The following is a 25,807-nucleotide window of genomic DNA, read 5'->3' as shown; positions in this document are numbered from 1 at the left end:
CTTAACGACAACCAATATCATATTGGGAGAAATTCCCCGGATCTAGACTTCCCCGTACGTGCCCGTATCGACAAAACCAATAATCATGCATCGAATGAGTTAAACAATGCAAGCATTAAGCAAAGAGGAAAAACCCTAACTAATGATGAAAAGAAAGCATAAGTCTTAATTAAAAGATGTAAAAACAGATTCCATATATGAGAGCTTCAAAAGATTGCATTGATTCCCCAACAAACATACAGAGTTTAGTTCACCATATTCATGGTGAACCTAGATGAACAATAATGAAAGAATGAAAGAGATAGAAAAACCCGTGAAAGAGAAGAGGAGAGCTGTCACCATCTCCCAATCTACCCCAAGGGGTGGAAGAGAGAGTGTTTGCTTCGTTTCTGCCAAAGATGCCTAACCCTAGGAAACCCTAAAGCTTATATATCATTCGTAAATTACAAAAAGTCAAGTCCAAGCCCATTTAGAATGGCGCTCAGCGGTATTTTACCGCTGAGCGGTACTAGCGGTTGATCCATTTTGCCCCCCAGCTGCTGTTTTGCCCCTCAGCGGTGATTTCGGCACCTGAAAACTGCCGCTCAGCGCCAAATTTCCGCTCAGCGCCACTCGGTCAGACTTTTTCTGTGTTCTGGTTGGTTTTTCAGCATTCTGGTTGACTAGATGACTTTTCTGGTTGACTGGTTGACTTTTCTGGTTGACTGGTTGACTTTTCTGGTTTCTGGTTGACTTTTCAGCACTGCAATCATTCGGTATTTCAATTCTTCTTTCAAATCATTCAATTAGCCTACAAAATGAATGGAATCTTGCACAAAACCATTAAATGCACTTTCAACTCTCTTATTCTCAAAACTAAAGCAAAAATATGAGTTCAAGCTAGTTTCTAAGTCTTAAAGGTTGCTTTTGGTATCAAATTTAAGCATAAAAATAACGGTTTTTCAACCGTTATCACAACCCCAAACTTAAAACTTTGCTTGTCCTCAAGCAAACAAGATGTAACTCAATCTTCCATCAATCCATATAATGGTTCACCACATTCAAAAATCCTTCTTTCAAGATAAGTAAGTGCTCAATTCAGCTCATTTCAAAGATTTCAATCAAGACATGCACATGCTTTAATGTTCACACAATCACATACTATCCAACAAATGCTACCTTTCATGAATGATCAATCAACTAAGCAAAGATGTTCTTATATTTTCATGGAATCTTTCCTCACTAGATAAAGTGTTTCACTCAAACACACAAGTGTATAAGAGGTATTCACTCATTCACTCTACTATCACAATGTCACATGAATCAACTTTGCCTTTCATTTAACCATAATCAAAAACACTTACAAGCAAGCATCATCACAAGGACTTTTCTATGGCTTATAACGTGGCTGGGCTAACAACAAAATTGGTTTTTCTAGATCACAAAACCCTTGAGTTAAGAGAAACACAATCATTCTTATTTATTCCCAACTTTCTTTTGCATTGAGCTTTTCTTTTTCTTTTTTTTTTCTTTCTCTTTTTTTCTGTTTCTTTTCACATACTTAATTCTTAGCTCTTAGCTCAATGCTTTCAATTTCCCTTTCTATTTTCCAACAACCCCAAACTTGAACATTTGTCAGTACCACAAGATATTTTCTACTTAACTCAAGGTAAAGCTTTTCAACAAGGGTTTTCAAATCATGTTCAAGGCTAGAGGTTCAAAGGATATAACACATAGTGTTCTCTTTTAGTGGGCTCAATTTATGAATTTGGCTAATAGAAGGGTTATCAACAAATGGCCTTGATCATATGATGCAAACAAGCAAGTAATTCAATCATAGAAAACCTGGGCAAAGTCATTCATGCTTTCACAGTAATAGTATTCAACAATAACAACTCTGGAGCTCAAAACCTCACATATAAGCTCATTCACATTCCACATATAACATCCTGCTTAGAATCATAATCACAATCATAACATCTTGCATTTGTTCACAATGCTTGTGAACCACCTGTCTAAGCATATAATGTGCACATTCTCAACATCAATCAATAACAAAGCATCATCAGGCATTACTTATCAAACAACAATCCTAAGCAAACCATCATGACAGACAAAGTTTCCAATTGAGTACATCAAATCCTATTCTAAAAACAAAAGTGATTGATAAAACAAATCCTACTTTAGTGCTTTGAAAAACTCAGCCCCATCAATGATGCTCTCTCCCAACCCCAAACTTAGATGGAAAACTAGTGAGAAAGTGAGTGGAAGGGAGATTTTCTAAAGAGGAATGAAAGGAAAAATGTAGAGAACCTTTGGAAAAATGTTTAGGAGTGTGTGTGCAGAGAAGAATCTAAAAATAAAGGCCAAAGCGTGACTTAGGGTATAAAAATACCCTAATGGGCTCGGGTTCCGCTAAGGGGCAACCTAAGCCCCTTTTACGATACCACCGCTCAGTGGCAATTTGCCGCTCAGCGGCACTTTTGTGTTGTGCTTTTCTTCTTCCTAGCTTACCCTAGGTGCCTTCTACTCATGCCCCTCACTTGCTCCCTACAATTAATTTCTCAAATCACTCAAACATTCAATCCCTATCATGCAACTAAAGTAGAATCAAAACAAACAATACAGATAAAATCAATCAACTGGGTTGCCTCCCAGGTAGCGCTTGTTTAACGTCACGAGCCTGACCCAAAATCCACCAACACCCATCAGTAGGTGTAACAAACTTACCAACACCCATCAGTAGGTGCAAAATTTTCTTACCAACACCCATCAGTAGGTGTTACAAACATAGTACCCTTCAGTAGATACTTAACCACCTAGCATCCTTCAGTAGATGCTATCTCCAACAAAATAGTTACAAAAATAAAGTCCACAAATTAAAAATTACAAAACCAAAATAAAAGCAAAAGTTCTTAAATCACTGGGTTGCCTCCCAGCAAGCGCTCTTTTAACGTCATTAGCTTGACCCAACCTCAAGTTCCTTCTTCTTTTTCTTCTTTATACTGAACTTCTTCAGAAATTTGATCAAACCAGGAACATGTTGCAATGTCTCAACCATAGGAACTTTAATCTCCAATTTCTTGAAGATTTCCATAAAGCACTTGAATTTCTTTTCCTTCCTATGATTCTTCTTTAGATGAGGATGTGATTTTTCATATGATTTCTTCTTCTTTCCTCTCATCTTCTTTTTCTTCCTTTTTCTCTCCCTAAATTTTCTCTTTTTCTTTTCTTTTATTTTTTTCTTCCCTTTTCTTTTTCTTTTCAACTTCTTTATTTCCACACAAATTTTCTTTCTCTCTTCTCTCTCAACCACTTCTTTCTCTTTTTCTTCATCTTTATTTCTCTCACTCATTCTTTTTCTTTTCTCTCTATCTTTTCCTCATCGCCCCCTATTTTTTTCTCATCAAGAATCTTGTCACTTTCAGTGATAATGGCTTGCCCTTCCTCCTTAGGGTTAACTTCAGTATTAACCTCATCATTCAATCTCTGACTAATGGAATGAAGCTGCATCTCCATCCTTTTACATGATTCTTCAATGCTTTTCTGAGTAGCGTCAGAATTTTTCAAAAATTGTTGAAGGGTGTCATCCAAACTTCCTGATAGAAAGGTTTGTTGTTGTTGCTTGTTAAATTGCCCAGTTTGTCCAGCTTGCCCACTTTGTTCCTGACCAATACTTGGGTGTGATTTCCACCCTTGATTGTAGCTCCCTTGACGGTACTGATTGGTCATGTAGTTTACATCCTCTACGGCTTCAACTGGAAAGGCACATTGACCATTGATATGGTCACCTCCACACAATTCGCATAACTGGGATTGTACCTGTGCAACAGTCTTTAACTCTTGTGGCAATTGTTCAAGTATCTTTGAGAGATTCTCCAATTGTTGAGTTATTAACTTGTTCTGAGCTATCAAGGCATCATTGGATTGCAACTGTAGAACTCTTTTTTGTTGAATATGAGCTCCTCTTTCACTGTTCCACTTATTGTTATTAGTAGTCATGTTTTCAATTATTTCTGTGGCTTCCTCTGGAGTCTTCCATTTGATATTGCCTCCAGCTGAGGCGTCAAGCATCATCTTGGTTTGTGAACCAAGACCTCCAAGGAAGATTAGGACTACTTCTCCTTCGTTAAATCCATGCTTGGGAGTCTTTCGTAATAGGCTTTTATACCTGTCCCATGCATGCCCCAGTGATTCTTCCATGCCTTGTCTAAATGAAGAGATCTCTTGCTTCCCTTTGTTGATTTTAAAGCTTTGTTGCTGCCATTGTTGTTGTGGTTGGTTCTCAAATTGTCCGGCAGCTTGCCAAAATTGGCTTTGATCCATGCTTGAGTCATGTTCCCACCAGTGGTTGAGATTACTTTGGTAGAATTGAGTGTCCATATAGTTAAATTCTTGACCAAATTGCATTCTGCAGACATTAGGCACAAAACCCTAAAAACAATTGTTAGCACAAAAAGATAGAGAAAAAAAATCAAAGGATATAATTGAAAAGATAAGAAGATAGGAAATAAAAACAGAAAAATAAAAACAGAAAAATAAAATAAAATAAAATAAAAACAGAAAAATAAAATAAAATAAAATAAAATAAAAACAGAAAATAAAATAAAATAAAATAAAAATAAAATAATAACCAAAAAAATAAAAACAGAAAATAAAAACAGAAATTCAAAATTAAAGTCAAAGATAATCAATAATCACACAAATTAACCAGTTAAACCACGAGTCCCCGGCAACGGCGCCAAAAACTTGATGGACAAATTTATTAACACCAAATTATGATGTCACAAACTTGTTTTCAATCGGCAAGTATGACCGAATCGCTCAAGTAATAAACTTGGTTAGACCAAGTATCGTTCTTCCCAAAGGACTCACGGCCTAGTTTAGTTATGTGGTTTCTTGATTAACTAAGACTTACAAACGAAATAATTGGGGTTTAAGATGCAAGACAGAAAATAAACATGTATGCATGAATTTTGATCAATGGCAAAAAGCAAAAGATAAACACTTTCAATGAAATATAGATATGAATATGTTGTTGGGGGTCAATTTCATCTTATCCACTCTCATATATTTTTAGGAATTCAACAGTCAAATCATCATTGTTAATGCCACTCTCTAATGTACCTTTCCAGAAGGCTTCTCCCTAATCACGAGTTCATACAATTCCTAGCATTCCTAATGATCAGTTCATAAGTGCAGGAGCTTAATGACAACCAATATAAAATTGGGAGAAATTCCCCGGATCTAGACTTCCCCGTACGTGCCCGTATCGACAAAACCAATAATCATGCATCGAATGAGTTAAACAATGCAAGCATTAAGCAAAGAGGAAAAACCCTAACTAATGATGAAAGAAAGCATAAGTCTTAATTAAAAGATGTAAAAACAGATTCCATATATGAGAGTTTCACAAGATTACATTGATTCCCCAACAAACATACAGAGTTTAGTTCACCATATTCATGGTGAACCTAAATGAATTACAATGAAAGAATGAAAGAATAAACCCGAGAAAGAGAAGAGGAGAGTTGTCACCATCTCCCAATCTACCCCAAGGGGTGGAAGAGAGAGTGTTTGTTTTGTTTCTGCCAAAGATGCCTAACCCTAGGAAACCCTAAAGCTTATATATCATTCGTAAATTACAAAAAGTCAAGTCCAAGCCCATTTAGAATGGCGCTCAGCGGTATTTTACCGCTGAGCGGTACTAGCGGTTGATCCATTTTGCCCCCCAGCTGCTGTTTTGCCCCTCAGCGATGATTTCGGCACCTGAAAACTGCCGCTCAGCGCCAAATTTCCGCTCAGCGCCACTCGGTCAGACTTTTTCTGCGTTCTGGTTGGTTTTTCAACATTCTGGTTGACTGGTTGACTTTTCTGGTTGACTGGTTGACTTTTCTGGTTGACTGGTTGACTTTTCTGGTTGACTAGTTGACTTTTCTGGTTGACTGGTTGACTTTTCTGGTTTCTGGTTGCATTTTCAGCACTCCAATCATTCGGTATTTCAATTCTTCTTTCAAATCATTCAATTAGCCTACAAAATGAATGGAATCTTGCACAAAACCATTAAATGCACTTTCAACTCTCTTATTATCAAAACTAAAGCAAAAATATGAGTTCAAGCTAGTTTCTAAGTCTTAAAGGTTGCTTTTGGTATCAAATTTAAGCATAAAAATAACGGTTTTTCAACCGTTATCAGACGCCCATAGTGGAATTCCCAGACTCTGATCAGGAAGGCACTGATCAGGGGAAAAATAGTTCCCAGAGGAGTTCTGACCATCCGGTTCATGCCGCTCGGTCCAGGGCACTTTATCCCTTTACAACTGCAGTCATGGAAGAGCAAATGCCAGAAAGGGCGCTCCTAGTTCTAGAAAGGTATGATGGATCGGGGGACCCGGAGGACACCTCTCATTTGCTGACGCCATGGCAGTCTATTCACCTAGTGAAAGGGATTGGTGCAGGATTTTTTCCCTGTCGGTTAAAGGAGAAGCTTTGGAATGGTTTCATTCTCTTGGTCCCAAGACTATTGATAGTTTTGCGACTTTGAGACGCCTGTTTGAATGGCAGTTCGCTTCCAGTAAGACGCAAGACCTTACCTACATGGAGCTTACTAAAATCAAACAGGGAAAAGATGAAGACCTGAGGGACTTCATGGAACGGTTCAACCAGACCGCACGACAAGTGAAGGGTGTTAGCAAGAAGTTCATCATCAGCACCCTGTCAACAGCCTTAAGGTCGTGCTCCTTTGCAGATAACTTATTTTCTCGGCCACCTTCAACCATCGGAGAAGTGCAGGAGAGGGCTGCTAAGTTCATTCGAATCAGGGAGATGCGGGTTGTCAAAAAAAGGCAACACGAAGAGAATGATTCACCCTCGGCAAGCCGGGAGCAAAATGAGGGCAACCGAGCATGCATGCAGGACCGACTGACATAGTCGTGGCAAGAATAAAGATAAGCTTTCTACTTGCTTCTTTCTAGTTTAAAAAGGTGTGATGTAATTTGGAAATCTGATATTATTATCAAATGATTCCCATCGAAATTTTGAGACAGTTATATCAATAGTCCGGCTCAAAGAAAGGGTTCTTAAGTTCTAAAGAGAACTCTTATCCACCGCTAAAATTGGCATATTGATCTTAGGGAACTCTCCAAGTGATTTTCGAACATCTAAACCGAACAGTGAGGAACGCTCTTCGCAAACTCTTACCTTGATCTTAGGAACGCTCCAAGTGAACTCCTAAGATATAAATCGAACGGTGAGGAACGCTGTTCGAGAACTCTCACCTTCATCTTAGGGCATGTCTAAGTGAACTCCTAAGATCTAAACCGAACGGTGAGGAACGCTCTTCGTGAACTCTCACCTTGATCTTAGGATACGCTCCAGGTGAACTCCAAAGATCTAAACCGAACGGTGAGGAACGCTCTTCGTCAACTCTCTCACCTTGATCTTAGGTCACGCTCCAAGTGAACACCTAAGATCTAAACAGAACGGTGAGGAACGCTCTTCGTGAACTCTCACCTTGATCTTAGGGCACGCTCAAAGGGAACTCCTAAGATCTAAACCGAACGGTGAGGAACGCTCTTCGTAAACTCTCACCTTGATCTTAGGGCACGCTCCAAGTGAACTCCTAAGATCCAAACCGAACGGTGAGGAACGTTCTTCGTGAACTATCACCTTGATCTTAGGGCACGCTCCAAGTGAACTCTGAAAATCTAAACCGAACGGTAAGAAACGCTCTTCGTAAACTCTCACCTTGATCTTAGAACACGCGCTCCAAGCAAACTTCTAAGATCTAAACCGAACGGTGAGCAACACTCTTCATGAACTCTTACCTTGATCTTTGGGCACGCTCCAAAGCGAACTCTTAAAATCTAAACTGAATGGTGTGCAACGCTCTTCGTGAACTCTCACCTTGATCTTAGGACACCCTCCAAGTGAACTCCGAAGAACTAAACCGAACGGTGAGGAACACTCTTCGTGACCTCTCACCTAGATCTTACGGCACGCTCCAAGTGAACTCCTCAGATCTAAACCGAACACTGAGGAACGTTCTTCGTGAACTCTCACCTTGATCTTAGGGCACGCTCCAAGTGAACTCCTAAGATCTAAACCGAACGGTGAGGAACGCTCTTCGTGACCTCTCACCTAGATCTTACGGCACGCTCCAAATGAACTCCTTAGATCTAAACCGAACAGTGAGGAACGCTCTTCGTAAACTCTCATCTTGATACGCTCCAAGTGAACTCCTAATATCTAAATCGAACGGTGAAGAACGCTCTTCCTGAACTCTCACCTTTATCTTAGGGCACGCTCCAAGCGAAGTTCTAAGATCTAACCCGAACTGTGAGGAATTTTCTTTGTGAACTCTCACCCTTATCTGAGGGCACACTCCAAGTGAACTCCTAAGATCTAAACCGAACGGTGAGGAACGCTCTTCGTGAACTATCACCTTGATCTTAGGGCACGCTCCAAGTGAACTCTAAAAATCTAAACCGAACGGTAAGGAACGCTCTTTGTAAACTCTCACCTTGATATTAGGACACGCTCCAAGCAAACTCCTAAGATCTAAACCGAACGGTGAGCAACGCTCTTCATGAACTCTCACCTTGATCTTAGGGCACGCTCCAAGTGAACTCCTAAAAATTAAACAGAACGGTGAGGAACGCCCTTCGTGAACTCTAACCTTGATCTTAGCGCACTCTCCAAGCGAACTCCTAAGATCTAAACCGAACGGTGAGGAACGCTCTTTATGAACACTCACCTTGATCTTAGGGCACGCTCTAAGTGAACTCCTAGGATCTAAATCGAACGGTGAGGAACGCTCTTCGTGAACTCTTACCTTGATCTTAGGGAACGCTCAAAGGGAACTCCTAAGATATAAACCAAACTGTGAGGAACACTCTTCGTGAACTCTGACCTTGATCTTAGCGCACGCTCCAACCGAACTCCTAAGATCTAAACCGAACGGTGAGGAACGCTCTTTGTGAACTCTCACCTTGATCTTAGGGCACGCTCTAAGTGAAGTCCTAAGATCTAATTCGAATGGTGAAGAATGCTCTTCGTGAACTCTCACCTTGATCTTAGGGCACGTTGCAAGTGAACTCCTAAGATCTAAACAGAACGGTGGGGAACGCTCTTCGTGAACTCTTACCTTTATCTTAGGGCACGGTTCAAGTGAACTCCAAAGATCTAAACTGAACGGTGAGGAACGCTCTTCGTGAACTCTCACCCTGATCTTAGGGCACGCTCCAAGTGAACTCCTAAGATCTAAACTTAACGGTGAGGAACGCTCTTCTTGAACTCTCACCTTGATCTTATGGCACGCTCCAAGTGAACTCCTAATATCTAAACCGAACAGTCAGGAATGCTCTTCGTGAACCTCTCACCTTGATCTTAAGGCACGCTTCAAGGGAACTCCTAAGATCTATAGCGAACGGTGAGGAACGCTCTTCGTGAACTCTCACCTTGATCTTAAGGCACGCTCCAAGTGAACTCCTATTATCTAAACCGAACGGTGAGGAACGCCCTTCGTGAACTTTCACATAGATCTTATGGCACGCTCCAAGTGAACTCCTAAGATCTAAACCGAATGGTGATGAACGTGGTTGTGAACTCTCAACTTGATCTTAGGACACACTTCAAGTGAACTCTTAAGGTCAAAACCGAACGGTGAGGAACGCTCTTCGTGAACTCTCACCTTGATCTTAGGAATCTCTCCAAGTGAGCTCATGTTATTGTTAGGCTCGATCGGTAAGGAACGCATGCTATTGTATCAATCGTCATGACCTTTGAAAACTCGGGTAAAATTCTATGTCAATCGTTATAACTTGACAAACCCAACGCAATATCAAAGATTTTGCTAGGGCTTGTAGGGCTTATGTTACTATGGGCTCATTTACTGCTGATCGGCTAGGATGACATATGACCATAAGGAACCAAATAGTCAACGTGCAGGAAAGATCCTCTCAGTCATTCGGGCCCGACAATCGTTGAGCAGAGTTAATGCAAAATTAAATGTGATAATGACTACTGTTAATTAGTTAAGGTTTGTATTAATGACCATTAAGAGGTAAATTAATTGGTCAAATTCCTTTAAACTCTATAAATAAAGGTTTAGGTTCTAGGTAAACTCACGTTTTACTCACTACTAATTATAAAAGGCCTACAGAGAAAATTTCTGACTTGAGCGTCACAGTGTCTTCTACAGGTCGCCCCCCATTCGGTGTTCGGTTGGCTAGAGCTAGGAGAAACAGGACGCTCAATAGTTGAAGGACGTTCGGCGGAGATCCTCGTCCCATTTTAGTAGAAACATTTATATTTGTAGTAAATTAAGAGTTAATTTTATTTTTTTATATTTAAAATAAATATTTTTTTAGAAAGAAGATCTAAATCCTCACTCAAGTATCTTTTGAAAATATTTTGACTCGTGAAGTTTTTTAATGAAAACCTTTTTCATTTATAAGTTTTTCTAACTTCAACTCATATAAGTCAGAATCCAATTATATATAATAAGATCAAATTGACAAGTATAGACAAGGCTACTACTCGACAAATATATCATAAAGACAAAATTTAAACTAATAAATTGTTAGGCGTATATGCAGAAGAGAAAGAATTATACAGAGACTAGTGCAAAAGAAGAAAAGAATGAATAAGTTGAGAAAGTGAGAGAGTTCTCATTATGGAATGACACAGTATAAGTAGCAGAAAAACAGTCAAAAGATAATTGTCAAAGACAATTATTACAATTGAGAATTTGATTAATCTCAACACACCCCTCTTATCCAAATTCTTTGTGGATTTAACACTAAGCAAATCTCTTAATTTTTCAAATCTACTCTGCCTCAAGGCTTTAGTAAAAACATTAGCAACTTGATCTTCTGTTGAGCAATATACCAACTCCAATCTTTCTTTGTTAACTTGATCTCTCAAGAAGTGAAACTTGGTTTCAATGTGCTTACTCCTTCCATGGAATACTGGATTTTTGGACAGACTTATAGCAGATTTATTTTCTACTAAAAGTTGCACTGGTTTTCTACATTCAAGCTTCAATTCTTCAAATATTATTTTCAACCATACACATTGGCATGTTGTTTCTGCAGAGGAAATGTACTCAGCTTCACATGAGGAGAGTGCAACCATGTTTTGCTTCTTGGAACACCAAGAAGTTGGTGTTCCCATGTATTTGAACAAGTACCCATATGTACTTTTTCTGTCTACTTTGTCACCACACCAGTCTAAATCACACCATGCCTCCATAACCCCTTTCATGCTGTCAGTTTTCTTAGGAAAGAAAAGACTGAAGCCTTGAGTTCCTTTTAAGTAACGAAGAATATGTTTGGCAGCAGCTAGGTGTGATTGCCTTGGATCACACATAAATCTACTCACCAGCCCAACTCCATAACTAATATCAGGTCTACTATTGCAGATGTACCTTAGTGATCCTACAATCTGCTTATACAGGGTTGCATCCACCTTCCTTTCATCAGTTTGGTTAGTCAGTTTCAAGTTTGCTATGATTGGAGTTGAGGTGTTGTTGTAGTTCTCCATGCTAAATTTCCTCAAAACCTTATTGATGTATCTCCTTTGGTGTAGAAACATACCATCTGATGTTTGCCTGAATTCCAGCCCTACAAATAGCTCAGATTTCCAAGATTTGTCATCTCAAACTCTTCTTTCATTCTTTTTTTAAATTCTTCATTTTTATCTGCAGAATTTCCAGCCACTAGAAGGTCATCTACATACAGACAAATCAGTAAAATGTCTTGTTCCCAACAGATTTCACATAGATTCCAAATTCCACAGTGCACTTATGGAATCCAAGCTTGATAACCAAAGCGTTGATGTGGTTGTTCCAGGCTCGAGGTGCCTGTCTAAGCCCATATAAAGCTTTGTTCAATCTATATACCTTCTGCTCTCTTCCTTCTTTCTCAAATCTTGGGGGTTGCCTCACATAAACCTCCTCTTCTAATGGTCCATTCAAGAATGCTTATTTCACATCCATTTGGCAAATTTTCCATTCTTTAAAGTTGGCTATTGCAACCATCAACCTCACTGTTTCAAGTCTTGCTACTGGTGCAAAGATATCTGTGAAGTCGACTCCAGGCATTTGCAAAAAACCCTTTGCAACCAATATGGCTTTGAGTTTTGCAACTTCTCCATTCGGTTTGTATTTGGTTTTAAACACCCACTTAACATCAATAGGTTGTTTGTGTTGAGGCAATTCTACCAGTTCACAGGTTATATTCTTCTCAATTGTCTTTAGATCCTCCATCATTGCATCTTTCCACTCTTTTATATCAATTGCTTGCTTCCAAGAAAGTGTTTCTGTAACACCCAAATATTTTAAACAATCAAACTTTATTTCAATTACTCCAAAGTACTATACCAAACTTACAAACTTTAAACAATATAGTCTTCACCGTTGACATTTCAACTTTTAAATTTTACACAACATAATCTTCCCAATACAAATTTATTCTTTTTACAAAAATCCATGAAAGGTTTTCCCCGCATCTCTCTCATCTCTAAGCTTTTTCAACCACATCTGCAACATTATCTAATCACATATAACATGAGTTATATGATCATAGCATAAACAAATAAGGGTAAGCCAACCATATCAAATCAATCATTAAACTTGTAATAAGAATAGTTTAATCATTTATTTCTACAATTACTCAAATATCATTACCCCGATGTCATTAATTCATCATTATCAAAATCATCTTCCTCAATTTCATAAACCTTACAATTTATACTATGCTTACTCACGAAGCCTTATGGTCAGACCGCTCTCTGCCTGCTTCCTTAAGCCTCACCTGTATACTATGTCTTACTCTCTGAAGCCTTATGGTCAGACCGCTCTCTGCCTGCTTCTATAAAACTTATGAACCACATATTTATGTCAAAGCCTTATGGTCAGACCACTTGCTGCCTGCTTTCATTAACCTCAGGTGTTACTTTGTTCATACCAAGCTCTCATGGTATAACCGAACATACTACTTCCCGTAGGAAACATCATTTCATAAGCAATAATTTCTTATATCCACTCCAACATTTCATCACATCAACATTTCATACTCTCTTATCCACTCCAACATTTCATCAAATCAACAATTCATAATCTCTTCTCCACATAACTCAATCATGTTCATTCTCTAATCATAATTTGACAATAACCTATTTTGGTGTCAATAAATTAAACATATCGCCAGCTATCATACTTCATATTATAAACTCATTTTTGACCATAACGAGTATAACTCAACATATTTTCACCAATTAAAGATTCATAGATCAGCCAAAACATTTCATCATATCTTAGCCACTACGTATTAAAGTCTGAGCTCAATGTAACGATAAATAAAATATATATGAAGTTTTTACCATGATAACTTTATGCATCTCCAATTAACTTATTTTATTTTAATTTCATCCTATTAGAGATCTTTCTTTACCCCAATTGGTCACCGGAGAGGACCCAGATGTCTGAACGCATCAAACTCACCTTCGACGCCAACACATATGACTAGTCACAACTGACTGGACCAGGCCAGGGCTGCTCTATGATCAGGGATGTGCCAACTCAGGTTTTTAAGGTTCCTCTATCCTACCAACAAAGGGAGGCCTTCAATAATTAACAATTTATTTATTTAAATTATCTACCTTGTTCGCTTATGCTCTAAATCTAAAATGCCTAATTTTAATATTTTTACTTCCTCTTACAACAACCTCAAATAGTATCACTACATCTATTTAATACTCATATACAAGTTATTACAGAATCCTTACTCCAGACCTTCCAACAAGATCAATTTCAGCCAAGAAACTCATTCATGATAGAATTCATACAAGATAATTATAAACAATTACCCATAATAAGATATTACTATAAATGGTCATAGAAGAATACAATATTTGACAATCATAAGAATAATCTTAATATAAAAATTCATGGGAAACAAGAAGTTGAATCTGGCAGAGCCGGTTAGACAACTTCTAATCCATCCCAAAATACAATATAATTAAATAACAAGAACAATACATGTCTGGGGAAATAAGAAGTTGAATCTGGCAGAGCCGGTTAGACAACTTCTAATCCTTCCAAAAATGCAATAAAATAAATAAGTAAAGCAATAAATAGTTTGGGGAAACAAGAAGTTGAATCTGGCAGAGCCGGTTAGACAACTTCTAATCCTTCCAAAAGTGCAATAAAATAAATAACTGAAGCAATAGAAAGTTTGGGGAAACAAGAAATTGAATCTGGCAGAGCCGGTTAGACAATTTCTAATCCTTCCAAAATACAATAAAATTAAATAAGGAAAACAATAGAATGTTTGGGGAAACAAGAAATTGAATCTGGCAGAGCCGGTTAGACAATTTCTAATCCTTCCAAAATACAAAAAAAATAAACAACTAATAACATACAAGTGGCATAACATAATCAACATTACATTTTACAACTATCACACTTGGATATCAACACAAAGTATACTCTCATTTAAAATTTAAGATCATACAGAAACAAAATACTCCATATTCAAGATATAAGATCAGAAAAAGCAAAATATAGCATATCCAAGACTCAAGATAATACAAAAGGAAATACTCAAAGTTAGCTCCCCTTACCTCTATTACAGACTTAATCCACTCGTCCTCTGAAAACTTCCAGAATATCCCCTTTGAAATTCTTCCAACTCTCTTCTCTCAAAAATTTTCTAAGTTCTTTGGTGTAAATTTTCAGCCTCCCCCCCTTGGCTATTTATAGCAAAAAAAAATTTACTATTCATTTTTACTATTCATTTTAACTATTCATTTTTTTATTCATTTTACTATTACAAAAATAATTTTTTATTTGCAATTTGATAAATTCTGATCTCAAAGCTACGTGGAACACTTATCCTTTCCAAAAATATATATATATATATATATTTTTTTTTTTACTATTCACTTTTTACTATTCACCTTTTACTATTCACAATTTACTATTCACTTTTTTTTTTTTTTTATCTAGTATTTAACTTACAAATATTTTTCAAGGATCTTACAATCTCCCCAACAACAATTATTTTCGTCCTCGAAAATTATTTATTTAAACAAAGACTATCTAACAAAAGATTACTTACAAAAGAGATATGGATATTCCTTTATCATAAATTCTTCCAATTCCCAAGTCATTTCCTGTGTGTCTTCATTCCAAAGTACTTTTACTGTGCGAATATCTTTCCCTCTTAGCTTTTTCATTTGAACATCTAGTATACGCACTGGTCCAACTTCCATTGTTAAATTTTCCTTGACCTGAATTTCATCAACTTCTAACACATGCTTTGGATCTGGAATATACTTCCTTAGTTGGGATACATGAAAAACGTTATGCAAATTTTCCAATCCAGGTGGTAATGCTACCTCATAAGCCACTGGCCCAATCTTTTTGAGAATCTGATACGGTCCGAGAAATTTTGGTGTCAGTTTCCTCATCTTGATAGCTCTCCCGACTCCTGTAGTTGGTGTTACTCGTAAGAATACATGATCTCCTTCTTCAAATTCTAACGGTCTTCTTCTTTTGTCGGCATATGACTTTTGTCTACTTTGAGTTGCTTTCATCCGATCTTGGATTAATTTTATTTTTTCTGTGGTTCGCTGTAATAGCTCGGGTCCCACTGTTAGTGCTTCCCCATCTTGAAACCAACACAACGGGGTTCTACATCTTCTTCCATATAAAGCTTCATATGGTGGCATACCAATACTGGAATGATAACTGTTGTTGTAAGTAAATTCTACTAATGGTAGTATCTCATTCCAACTTCCAAGATGATCTAATACACAAGTTCTTAGCAAATCCTCCAAAGACTGAATAGTCCTTTCTATTTGACCATCAGTCTGAGGGTGATAAGCCGAACTCATCCTCAACTGCATTCCCAGAGCCTTCTGTAGCGTCTGCCAAAACCTTGAAGTAAACCTTGGATCTCTGTCTGACACAATGCTTGTAGGTATTCCATGCAACCTCACTACTTCCCTGATGTATAACTCCGTCAGCTTTTCTAGAGACATACGTTGATTAATGGGCAAAAAGTGAGCGCTCTTGGTTAGTCTATCAACGATAACCCAGATAGAATCGTGACCTTTTGATGATTTTGGTAAATGTGTTACAAAGTCCATCGAGATACTGTCCCACTTCCATTGAGGAATGTCTAACTGTCGTAACATCCCTCCCGGTTTTTGATGCTCCACTTTTGCCTTCTGACACACCAAGCAGGCTGCTACAAACTCGGCCACATCCCTCTTCATTCCATTCCACCAAAATGACTCTTTCAGGTCTTTATACATCTTAGTCATACCTGGATGTATGCTAAGACGACTTTTATGGCCTTCGTCTAAAATTAAATGTTTTAATTCACTCTTTGCAGGTATACACACTCTGTTCTTAAATCTAAGGATGCCATCTTTACTTAGAACGAAGTCCTTAACTTGATCGGTGTCCAACAACCTGATCTTTTGCTGCAACTCTTGATCCATTGACTGCTCAACCTTCACTTGTTCTAAGAAGTCACTAGTGATTACTAAATGACCACACCATATATGATCTGGGGTTAACTGCAACCCCAAGTTCATATCACGTAACTTTTCTAACAGTTCTAATTCCTTCACCATCATTGTTGTTATCTGAGCTTGTCTCCTACTCAATGCATCTGCCACCACATTGGCTTTTCCTGGGTGATATAAAAGCTCGAAATCATAGTCCTTCATATATTCCATCCATCTTCTTTGTCGCATGTTCAGCTCCTTTTGATCGAACAAATACTTTAGACTCTTATGGTCACTAAAAACTTGGAAACTTGCCCCATAGAGGTAGTGTCTCCATGTCTTTAATGCAAATACTACTGCTGCAAGTTCTATGTCATGCGTTGGGTAGTTCTTCTCATGCGCCTTTAGCTGCCTAGATGCATAAGCTACAGGTCTCCTTCCTTGCATTAGGACGCACCCCAATCCTTGATATGACGCATCGCAGTACACCTCAAAAGATTTGCTAGAGTCTGGAATGATTAATACTGGTGCTGACGTTAGTCGTTGCTTCATATCCTCAAAACTGGCTTCGCACTTGTCAGTCCACAGAAATGGTTGATCTTTACGAGTTAACTGAGTTAGAGGACCTACAATCTTGGAAAACCCTTCAACAAAACGTCGGTAATAACCGGCTAATCCTACAAAACTTCGTACTTCAGTTACAGTTTTCGGCCGCTCCCACTTTAGCACAGCTTCCACCTTTGCTGGATCCACTGAGATTCCTTGAGCAGAAATCACATGACCCAAAAATTGTACTTTCTCTATCCAGAACTCACACTTTGACAGTTTCCCATACAGTTGATGTTTTCTTAAAATTTCCAACGCCACCCTCAAGTGTTCTGCATGCTTTTCCTTATTCTCTGAATAGATAAGAATATCGTCTATAAATACTACCACGAACTTATCTAAACATGACCGAAATATTCTGTTCATGTAGTCCATAAAAATCGCTGGAGCATTCGTCACGCCAAACGGCATTACCACGTACTCAAAGTGTCCGTAGCGAGATCTGAAAGCCGTCTTTTGCACATCTTCCGTCTTGACCAGAATCTGATGGTACCCAGATCTGAGATCAATTTTTGAAAACACCTCTGCTCCTCTCAACTGATCTAATAGATCATCGATTCTTGGCAAAGGATATTTGTTCTTTATTGTAACCTTGTTCAGCTGTCGATAATCCACGCACAACCTTGAACTTCCATCCTTCTTCTTCACCAGCAATACAGGAGCTCCCCATGGAGACACACTTGGACGGATAAACTTCTTCTCCAGCAGATCTTCGATTTGCTTTTTCAACTCTACTAGTTCGGCAGGAGCCATTCTGTATGGACCCATAGAAACTGGGCCAGCTCCAGGCATTAGATCTATTGTGAAATCGATCTCTCGACTAGGTGGTAAACCTGGTACTTCTTCTGGAAAAACATCAACATATTCTTCTACCACAGGTATTCCGATGATTTGTTCTTCAATATTCTCTCTTTTCTCCTGAGCTAACACCACAAAGCAGGTAGCTCCATCTTTGATATCCTTCGCAACGACTCGAGTTGAGCTTAGTTCTAAATCGTTCAAATTTAGAAACTCTATCTTTTGTTTCCCACAGTCAATAAGAACGTGATTGGCAGTCAACCAATCCATTCCCAAAATAATGTCTAGATTTTGAAGAGGTAAGCAGATCAAGTTCACTTTGAACTTGCGTCCTGCAATTTGGATCGGGCATCCGACACAGACTGAACTGGTCGTAACTGGTCCCGATGCTGGTGTAGAAACTACTAATTCACACCCTAGATCAAGCATCGGTAATCCGAGTCTTTCTAAACATGCTAGGGATATAAAGGAGTGTGTGGCTCCAGAGTCAAACAAAACATATACGCATTCTCCTAACAACATACAGGTGTGTAAGATTAATGTACCTGGCTTAGTAGCCTCTTCTGCAGACATTGCGAATACTCTCCCTGTTGCCCGGGGCTTTACTTCAGCAGAATCTTGTTGTTGTGGTTCTCCCACCTTCTTTTTCTTTGGACAAACATTAGCAAAGTGTCCCGGATCATTGCAGATGAAACATCTCTTCCCTTCAACTTTTTCCCCAATAAGTTTAGGGCAGTCACGTCTGAAATGTGCCCCTCCACACTCAAAACACTTCACTGTTCCTCGATATGATAATTGTGGTTTTTCATAAGGTTTTTTTGTTGAATTTCATTGAAGATTCTCCCTTGGCAAGTCTGGAAACTCTACTTGGATCAAACTCCAATAATTCTATCATTCTGGCTTTCTCTACCAATGCTGGAAACTCTTGTATTTCCAATGGCATAAGTACCTTCTTCAGTTCATGCCTTAGTCCTCCCTCGAATTTTCGACATCTCCATTCTTCTGTGATATTCTGAGTATAAAACCTCGAGAGATAATTAAATTTTACTACGTACTCTTGTACTGATAACCTCCTTTGTTGTAAGGTCAGGAACTCCGCCTCCCTTGCAAATTTTGCACTATTTGGAAAATATTTTTCCAAGAACCTTATCTTAAAGTTCTCCCAATTCACAGCCTCACCACGAACCGTCATCAACTGTTGCATACTTTCCCACCAATATTCAGCCTCCCCCACCAAAAGAAATGATGCATAAGTTAATTTTTGTTCTTCTGAGCAAGTTATTACCCGAAAAATCTTCTCGTTCTGCCTTAGCCAAGAGTCAGCCTCATCCGGAGTAGCCTCCCCATTAAATTTAGTTGGATCATGCCTTAAGAAGTCATTCAAGCTAGAATGATTTTGAGGTACTTGATCAACTTGTTGTTGCTGCATCTTTGTCGAGTTTAAATGATTTCTTCAAAAAGATAACAATACAATTTAGCATATGATATCAATTTCCTCCAATAGTCGTTTTCATCATAACAATTAATAGTTTTACTAAGAATAATAATTTCACTCCCCATAGTCCCAAAATACTTTCGAAAACCATTGCTCTGATACCATAATGTAACACCCAAATATTTTAAAGGGTATTACTGATAGTAGAGACTAAATTAATTCGATATCTCATATAAACAATCAAACTTTATTTCAATTACTCCAAAGTACAATACCAAACTTACAAACTTTAAACAATATAGTCTTCACCGTTGACATTTCAACTTTTAAATTTTACACAACATAATCTTCCCAATACAAATTTATTCTTTTTACAAAAATCCATGAAAGGTTTTCCCCGCATCTCTCTCATCTCTAAGCTTTTTCAACCACATCTGCAACATTATCTAATCACATATAACATGAGTTATATGATCATAGCATAAACAAATAAGGGTAAGCCAACCATATCAAATCAATCATTAAACTTGTAATAAGAATAGTTTAATCATTTATTTCTACAATTACTCAAATATCATTACCCCGATGTCATTAATTCATCATTATCAAAATCATCTTCCTCAATTTCATAAACCTTACAATTTATACTATGCTTACTCACGAAGCCTTATGGTCAGACCGCTCTCTGCCTGCTTCCTTAAGCCTCACCTGTATACTATGTCTTACTCTCTGAAGCCTTATGGTCAGACCGCTCTCTGCCTGCTTCTATAAAACTTATGAACCACATATTTATGTCAAAGCCTTATGGTCAGACCACTTGCTGCCTGCTTTCATTAACCTCAGGTGTTACTCTGTTCATACCAAGCTCTCATGGTATAACCGAACATACTACTTCCCGTAGGAAACATCATTTCATAAGCAATAATTTCTTATATCCACTCCAACATTTCATCACATCAACATTTCATACTCTCTTATCCACTCCAACATTTCATCAAATCAACAATTCATAATCTCTTCTCCACATAACTCAATCATGTTCATTCTCTAATCATAATTTGACAATAACCTATTTTGGTGTCAATAAATTAAACATATCGCCAGCTATCATACTTCATATTATAAACTCATTTTTGACCATAACGAGTATAACTCAACATATTTTCACCAATTAAAGATTCATAGATCAGCCAAAACATTTCATCATATCTTAGCCACTACGTATTAAAGTCTGAGCTCAATGTAACGATAAATAAAATATATATGAAGTTTTTACCATGATAACTTTATGCATCTCCAATTAACTTATTTTATTTTAATTTCATCCTATTAGAGATCTTTCTTTACCCCAATTGGTCACCGGAGAGGACCCAGATGTCTGAACGCATCAAACTCACCTTCGACGCCAACACATATGACTAGTCACAACTGACTGGACCAGGCCAGGGCTGCTCTATGATCAGGGATGTGCCAACTCAGGTTTTTAAGGTTCCTCTATCCTACCAACAAAGGGAGGCCTTCAATAATTAACAATTTATTTATTTAAATTATCTACCTTGTTCGCTTATGCTCTAAATCTAAAATGCCTAATTTTAATATTTTTACTTCCTCTTACAACAACCTCAAATAGTATCACTACATCTATTTAATACTCATATACAAGTTATTACAGAATCCTTACTCCAGACCTTCCAACAAGATCAATTTCAGCCAAGAAACTCATTCATGATAGAATTCATACAAGATAATTATAAACAATTACCCATAATAAGATATTACTATAAATGGTCATAGAAGAATACAATATTTGACAATCATAAGAATAATCTTAATATAAAAATTCATGGAAAACAAGAAGTTGAATCTGGCAGAGCCGGTTAGACAACTTCTAATCCATCCCAAAATAAAATATAATTAAATAACAACAACAATACATGTCTGGGGAAATAAGAAGTTGAATCTGGCAGAGCCGGTTAGACAACTTCTAATCCTTCCAAAAATGCAATAAAATAAATAAGTAAAGCAATAAATAGTTTGGGGAAACAAGAAGTTGAATCTGGCAGAGCCGGTTAGACAACTTCTAATCCTTCCAAAAGTGCAATAAAATAAATAACTGAAGCAATAGAAAGTTTGGGGAAACAAGAAATTGAATCTGGCAGAGCCGGTTAGACAATTTCTAATCCTTCCAAAATACAATAAAATTAAATAAGGAAAACAATAGAATGTTTGGGGAAACAAGAAATTGAATCTGGCAGAGCCGGTTATACAATTTCTAATCCTTCCAAAATACAAAAAAAATAAACAACTAATAACATACAAGTGGCATAACATAATCAACATTACATTTTACAACTATCACACTTGGATATCAACACAAAGTATACTCTCATTTAAAATTTAAGATCATACAGAAACAAAATACTCCATATTCAAGATATAAGATCAGAAAAAGCAAAATATAGCATATCCAAGACTCAAGATAATACAAAAGGAAATACTCAAAGTTAGCTCCCCTTACCTCTATTACAGACTTAATCCACTCGTCCTCTGAAAACTTCCAGAATATCCCCTTTGAAATTCTTCCAACTCTCTTCTCTCAAAAATTTTCTAAGTTCTTTGGTGTAAATTTTCAGCCTCCCCCCCTTGGCTATTTATAGCAAAAAAAAATTTACTATTCATTTTTACTATTCATTTTAACTATTCATTTTTTTATTCATTTTACTATTACAAAAATAATTTTTTATTTGCAATTTGATAAATTCTGATCTCAAAGCTACGTGGAACACTTATCCTTTCCAAAAATATTTTTTTTTTTTTTTTTTTACTATTCACTTTTTACTATTCACCTTTTACTATTCACCTTTTACTATTCACAATTTCCTATTCACTTTTTTTTTTTTTTTTTTAATCTAGTATTTAACTTACAAATATTTTTCAAGGATCTTACAGTTTCTGCATCAGCCAAGAACGCAGAGTGGACTAGATCACCAGTACTCGTTATATCACTGTCAGCAAATACCTCATGATTTACGAGCCTAGTAGAAAGGAACCTTGCTCTTTGAGATCTTCTATTATTAGCTTCAACATTAGTAGTAACTTGTTCAACATTATCAGGATTTCTATCTTCCAACCAACTAGGCACAAAATCTGGTTACAAACCTGCTTCAGCTTCCTTCCAATTGAATGTTGCAGCCTCATCCACTATCACATCTCTACTGATGACAACTTGCTTCTTCTCTGGATTGTACAATCTATAAGAACCAGTTGGATGATAACCAACTAGAATGAGAGTTCACTCTTATCATCCAACTTCTTCCTTCTCTCGTTTGGAATATGTTTGTAGCAAACAGATCCAAAAATCTTCAAGTGATGTGCAGCCGGCTTGCTTCCTAACCAAGCCTCTTCAGGAGTAAAATTTGGTAATGCTTTTGTTGGATTTCTATTTAGCAAGTAGGCAACAGTAGAAACAGCTTCTCCCCACAGATAGTGAGGCAACTTTCTTCCTTTAATCATACATCTGGTCATGCCCAGGAGCATTCTATTTCTTCTTTTGGCTAACCCATTATGTTGGGGTGTATATGGAGCAATGACTTCATGCACCATTCCTTTATCATCATAGAATTTGCACATTTAGCTAGAGTTAAACTCACCTCCATCATCAGTCCTGAAAATTCTGATATGCAAACCAGACTACCTCTCCACCAAGGATCAAAATCTAACAAAGCATGAGTACAATTCTTTTTTTCTTTTAACAAGTAGACCCAAATTTTTCATCTACAAAAATCAAAAAATACTTGTTACCTCCAAGTGATGACAAGTCAAAAGGGTCACACACGTCTGAATGGACTACATCAAGTGGTTGTTTTGCTCTCTTGGGTGCAGACTTCTTGAACTTTTTCCTGGCTTGTTTTTCAACAGCACAACCTTCACAGATTTTATTTGGAGCGGATATTAGAGGAACTCCTTTCACCAATTCTTTTCTCTTTAATTGACTCAAGCTCTTGAAATTTAGGTGCCCGAATCTATAATGCCATAACCATCCTTCTTCTTCCACATTCATGGTGAGTAAGCATTGAACTGTTGCGACATTCAAGTTTACCTTGTATGTTCTGTTTCTGGCAAGAGGAGCCTTGAGCAGTGGACGCTGTTTCCTGTCAAACACCTCTATGTGATGTTGTTGCATTGACATCGTGTACCCCTTTTCCAAAAGTTGTCCCAAACTCAGTAGATTGCTCTTAATTATTGGGACGTACAACACATCATCCATGTATGCAATCTTGCCATTCTTGCAAGTGATCAAGACTTTGCCAATTCCTTCTGTTGTGATCGTGCTATTATCTACAAACCTTACGTTGCTTTTTATGCTTGAATCAAGATCCATCAACCACTCTCTTTTCCCTGTCATCTAGTTTGAACACTCCGTGTCCAGATACCAGTTGCATGAGTCATCCTCCTCATGGTCCGTTGCATTTGACTGCAACATGTAGTCTGATTTTTTGTCACACTTGTCATGCGCTAACTTCCCACATGAAGAACCTTTTGCATGTTCCATTGTGTTCATCAGCAGCACATGGTCTGACTCTGAGTCACACGCTGATCTTGAGCCAAGTTTGCCTCTTCATTCTTGCCTTTCTTCACTGCTTCATTATGCCAGCATTCAAATGAATAATGCCCAAACTTGCTCCACGTGTAACACTGAATATTCCTCTTATCAAAATTCTTTCTGCCTCTTCCCCTCGACTGCCTTCCACCTCTTTTATTTACTTCTTTCTGATCATTGCCATTTTCCTCAAAAGATTGTTCAGAGAAGCTTGTGTTTCTGCCTCCAGTTCGTCCACCCTTTGAACGTCCTCTATCTCTTCCAGCTCCACGACCTTTGAACTTTTGGTCAGTTCTGGTTTGTAAGGCTTGATTCATGCCTTTTTCAGTATTTTTCCTTTCGATTAGCCTCTACTCATGTGCTTCCAATGAATTCTGCAGTTCTTCAACTTTCATGGTTTCAAGATTTTTACACTCCTCTATGGCAACCACTATATGGTCATACTGAGGAGTTAAAGTTCTAAGGATCTTTTCGACTATCTTTGTATCTTTCATAGTCTTTCACCATGACATGGATTCTCCCAATGTATTCAATAATGGTTTCTTACTCCCTCATGCACAGAAGCTCATACTATCTTTGTAAAGACTGCAATATGATCTTCTTCACTTTTCCAGAATTGTCATAACCTTCTTGCAAAATATATCCCATGCTTCCTTTACCGTGGCAGCCTTCGAAACTTTTTGAAAAATTGTTGTAGATATGCACTAATGTAGCAACATCCTGGCTTTGCAGTCCGACCGTCTGTTCTCTTTATATTATTTCTTCATCTCTTTTGTATCGTTCTTCAAAGGTTCTCTGAAACCTTTCTTCACAATATCATCCACTTCTTGGAAGCCAAGAATTGCTTCCATCTTGACACACCAGTCGTCATAGCCTTTGCCATCAAACATTGGTAGATTGTTGTGAATCATTCCAGTCATTACTCCTACAAGATTCTTTCTTGATGAATTTCTTGAACTTCACCGCTGCTACACAGGCTACGCAACCTGGCTCTTGATACTACTGTTGAACGTATATGCAAAAGAGAAAGAATTATACAAAGATTAGTGCAGAAGAAGAAAAGAGAGAATAACTCGAGAAAGTGAGAGATTTCTCATTATTGAATGAAAAAGTAATAGAAAAACAGTCAAAAGCTAAACATGTGATTATAGCCTATATAGCACATCCTTATTTAAAAAATAAGACAACAAGATCCATTCTTCGCTCTCTTCTTTTTTATATTTAATTTAACAACAGATAAATAAAAAAGTAATCCACCAAAGAAAAAAATTATACTTCAAACAAAAAGTAATTTAATGTACACAACCAAAACTAACGTAAATCCAAATTTTAAAAAATTTCTCCTCACCTGTTACGAATCAATACATACCAGCAAGATAAAGCGAGAAGAAGAACAAGAGAAATGATAAGAATTATCACACTACCGAAGAAGAACAAAAGAACTCTATGAAGAAATAAGGCTGGAAAAGGGTATAAGAAGAAACAGGGTTGGGAGAAAGAAAGAAAGCCTAAGAAGGAGAGAAGGTACTTAACCTAAACTTTTTTTAAATGAAAATGCCACGTCAGAGAGTAAGAAAGTAGTAAAACAAAAAGGAAAACTTTTCTTCAAGAATGAAAATATTGTGACAATGGTCAAGTTTCATTGGTAGATTTGAAATATGTTTTTTTAAAAAGATTAAAATGAACCAATAAATTTTTCACACATGATTATTGTTAAAAAGTCGTTAACTTTGAGTTGTTAACATGTTATAATCTAAATAAAAATGATTCAATGTATAATTTTCGAATAAAAAATAGTTTAATTTGAAAATTTTATTTTAAGCAATGTGAGGTTGTGGAGCGTGTTGCATTACGCGTTTTCCTTGTTT

The 25,807-nt window shown here is 37.4% G+C and overlaps 1 protein-coding gene across 1 annotated transcript; it reads left to right on the top strand.

The window, feature by feature from the left end:
- The first annotated feature begins 6,399 nt into the window (after positions 1 to 6,399).
- Positions 6,400 to 6,909, top strand: LOC148197543 (uncharacterized). The gene has a single exon (XM_088115561.1). It carries the CDS (start codon positions 6,400 to 6,402, stop codon positions 6,907 to 6,909), a length of 510 nt encoding a protein of 169 aa, XP_087971687.1.
- Positions 6,910 to 25,807: the final 18,898 nt, after the last annotated feature.

This window comes from Vigna umbellata, chromosome 5 (genome assembly GCF_029865625.1).
Source record: "Vigna umbellata cultivar VRB3 chromosome 5, Vumbellata_1.0, whole genome shotgun sequence".
In the NCBI taxonomy this organism is placed as follows: Eukaryota; Viridiplantae; Streptophyta; class Magnoliopsida; order Fabales; family Fabaceae; genus Vigna; species Vigna umbellata.
This window is presented reverse-complemented; position numbering and strand designations above follow the sequence as displayed.

What these genes read in the sequence shown, in the direction of transcription:
- LOC148197543 (XM_088115561.1), top strand. Translation starts at nt 6,400, where the DNA reads ATGGCAGTCTATTCACCTAGTGAAAGGGATTGGTGCAGGATTTTTTCC.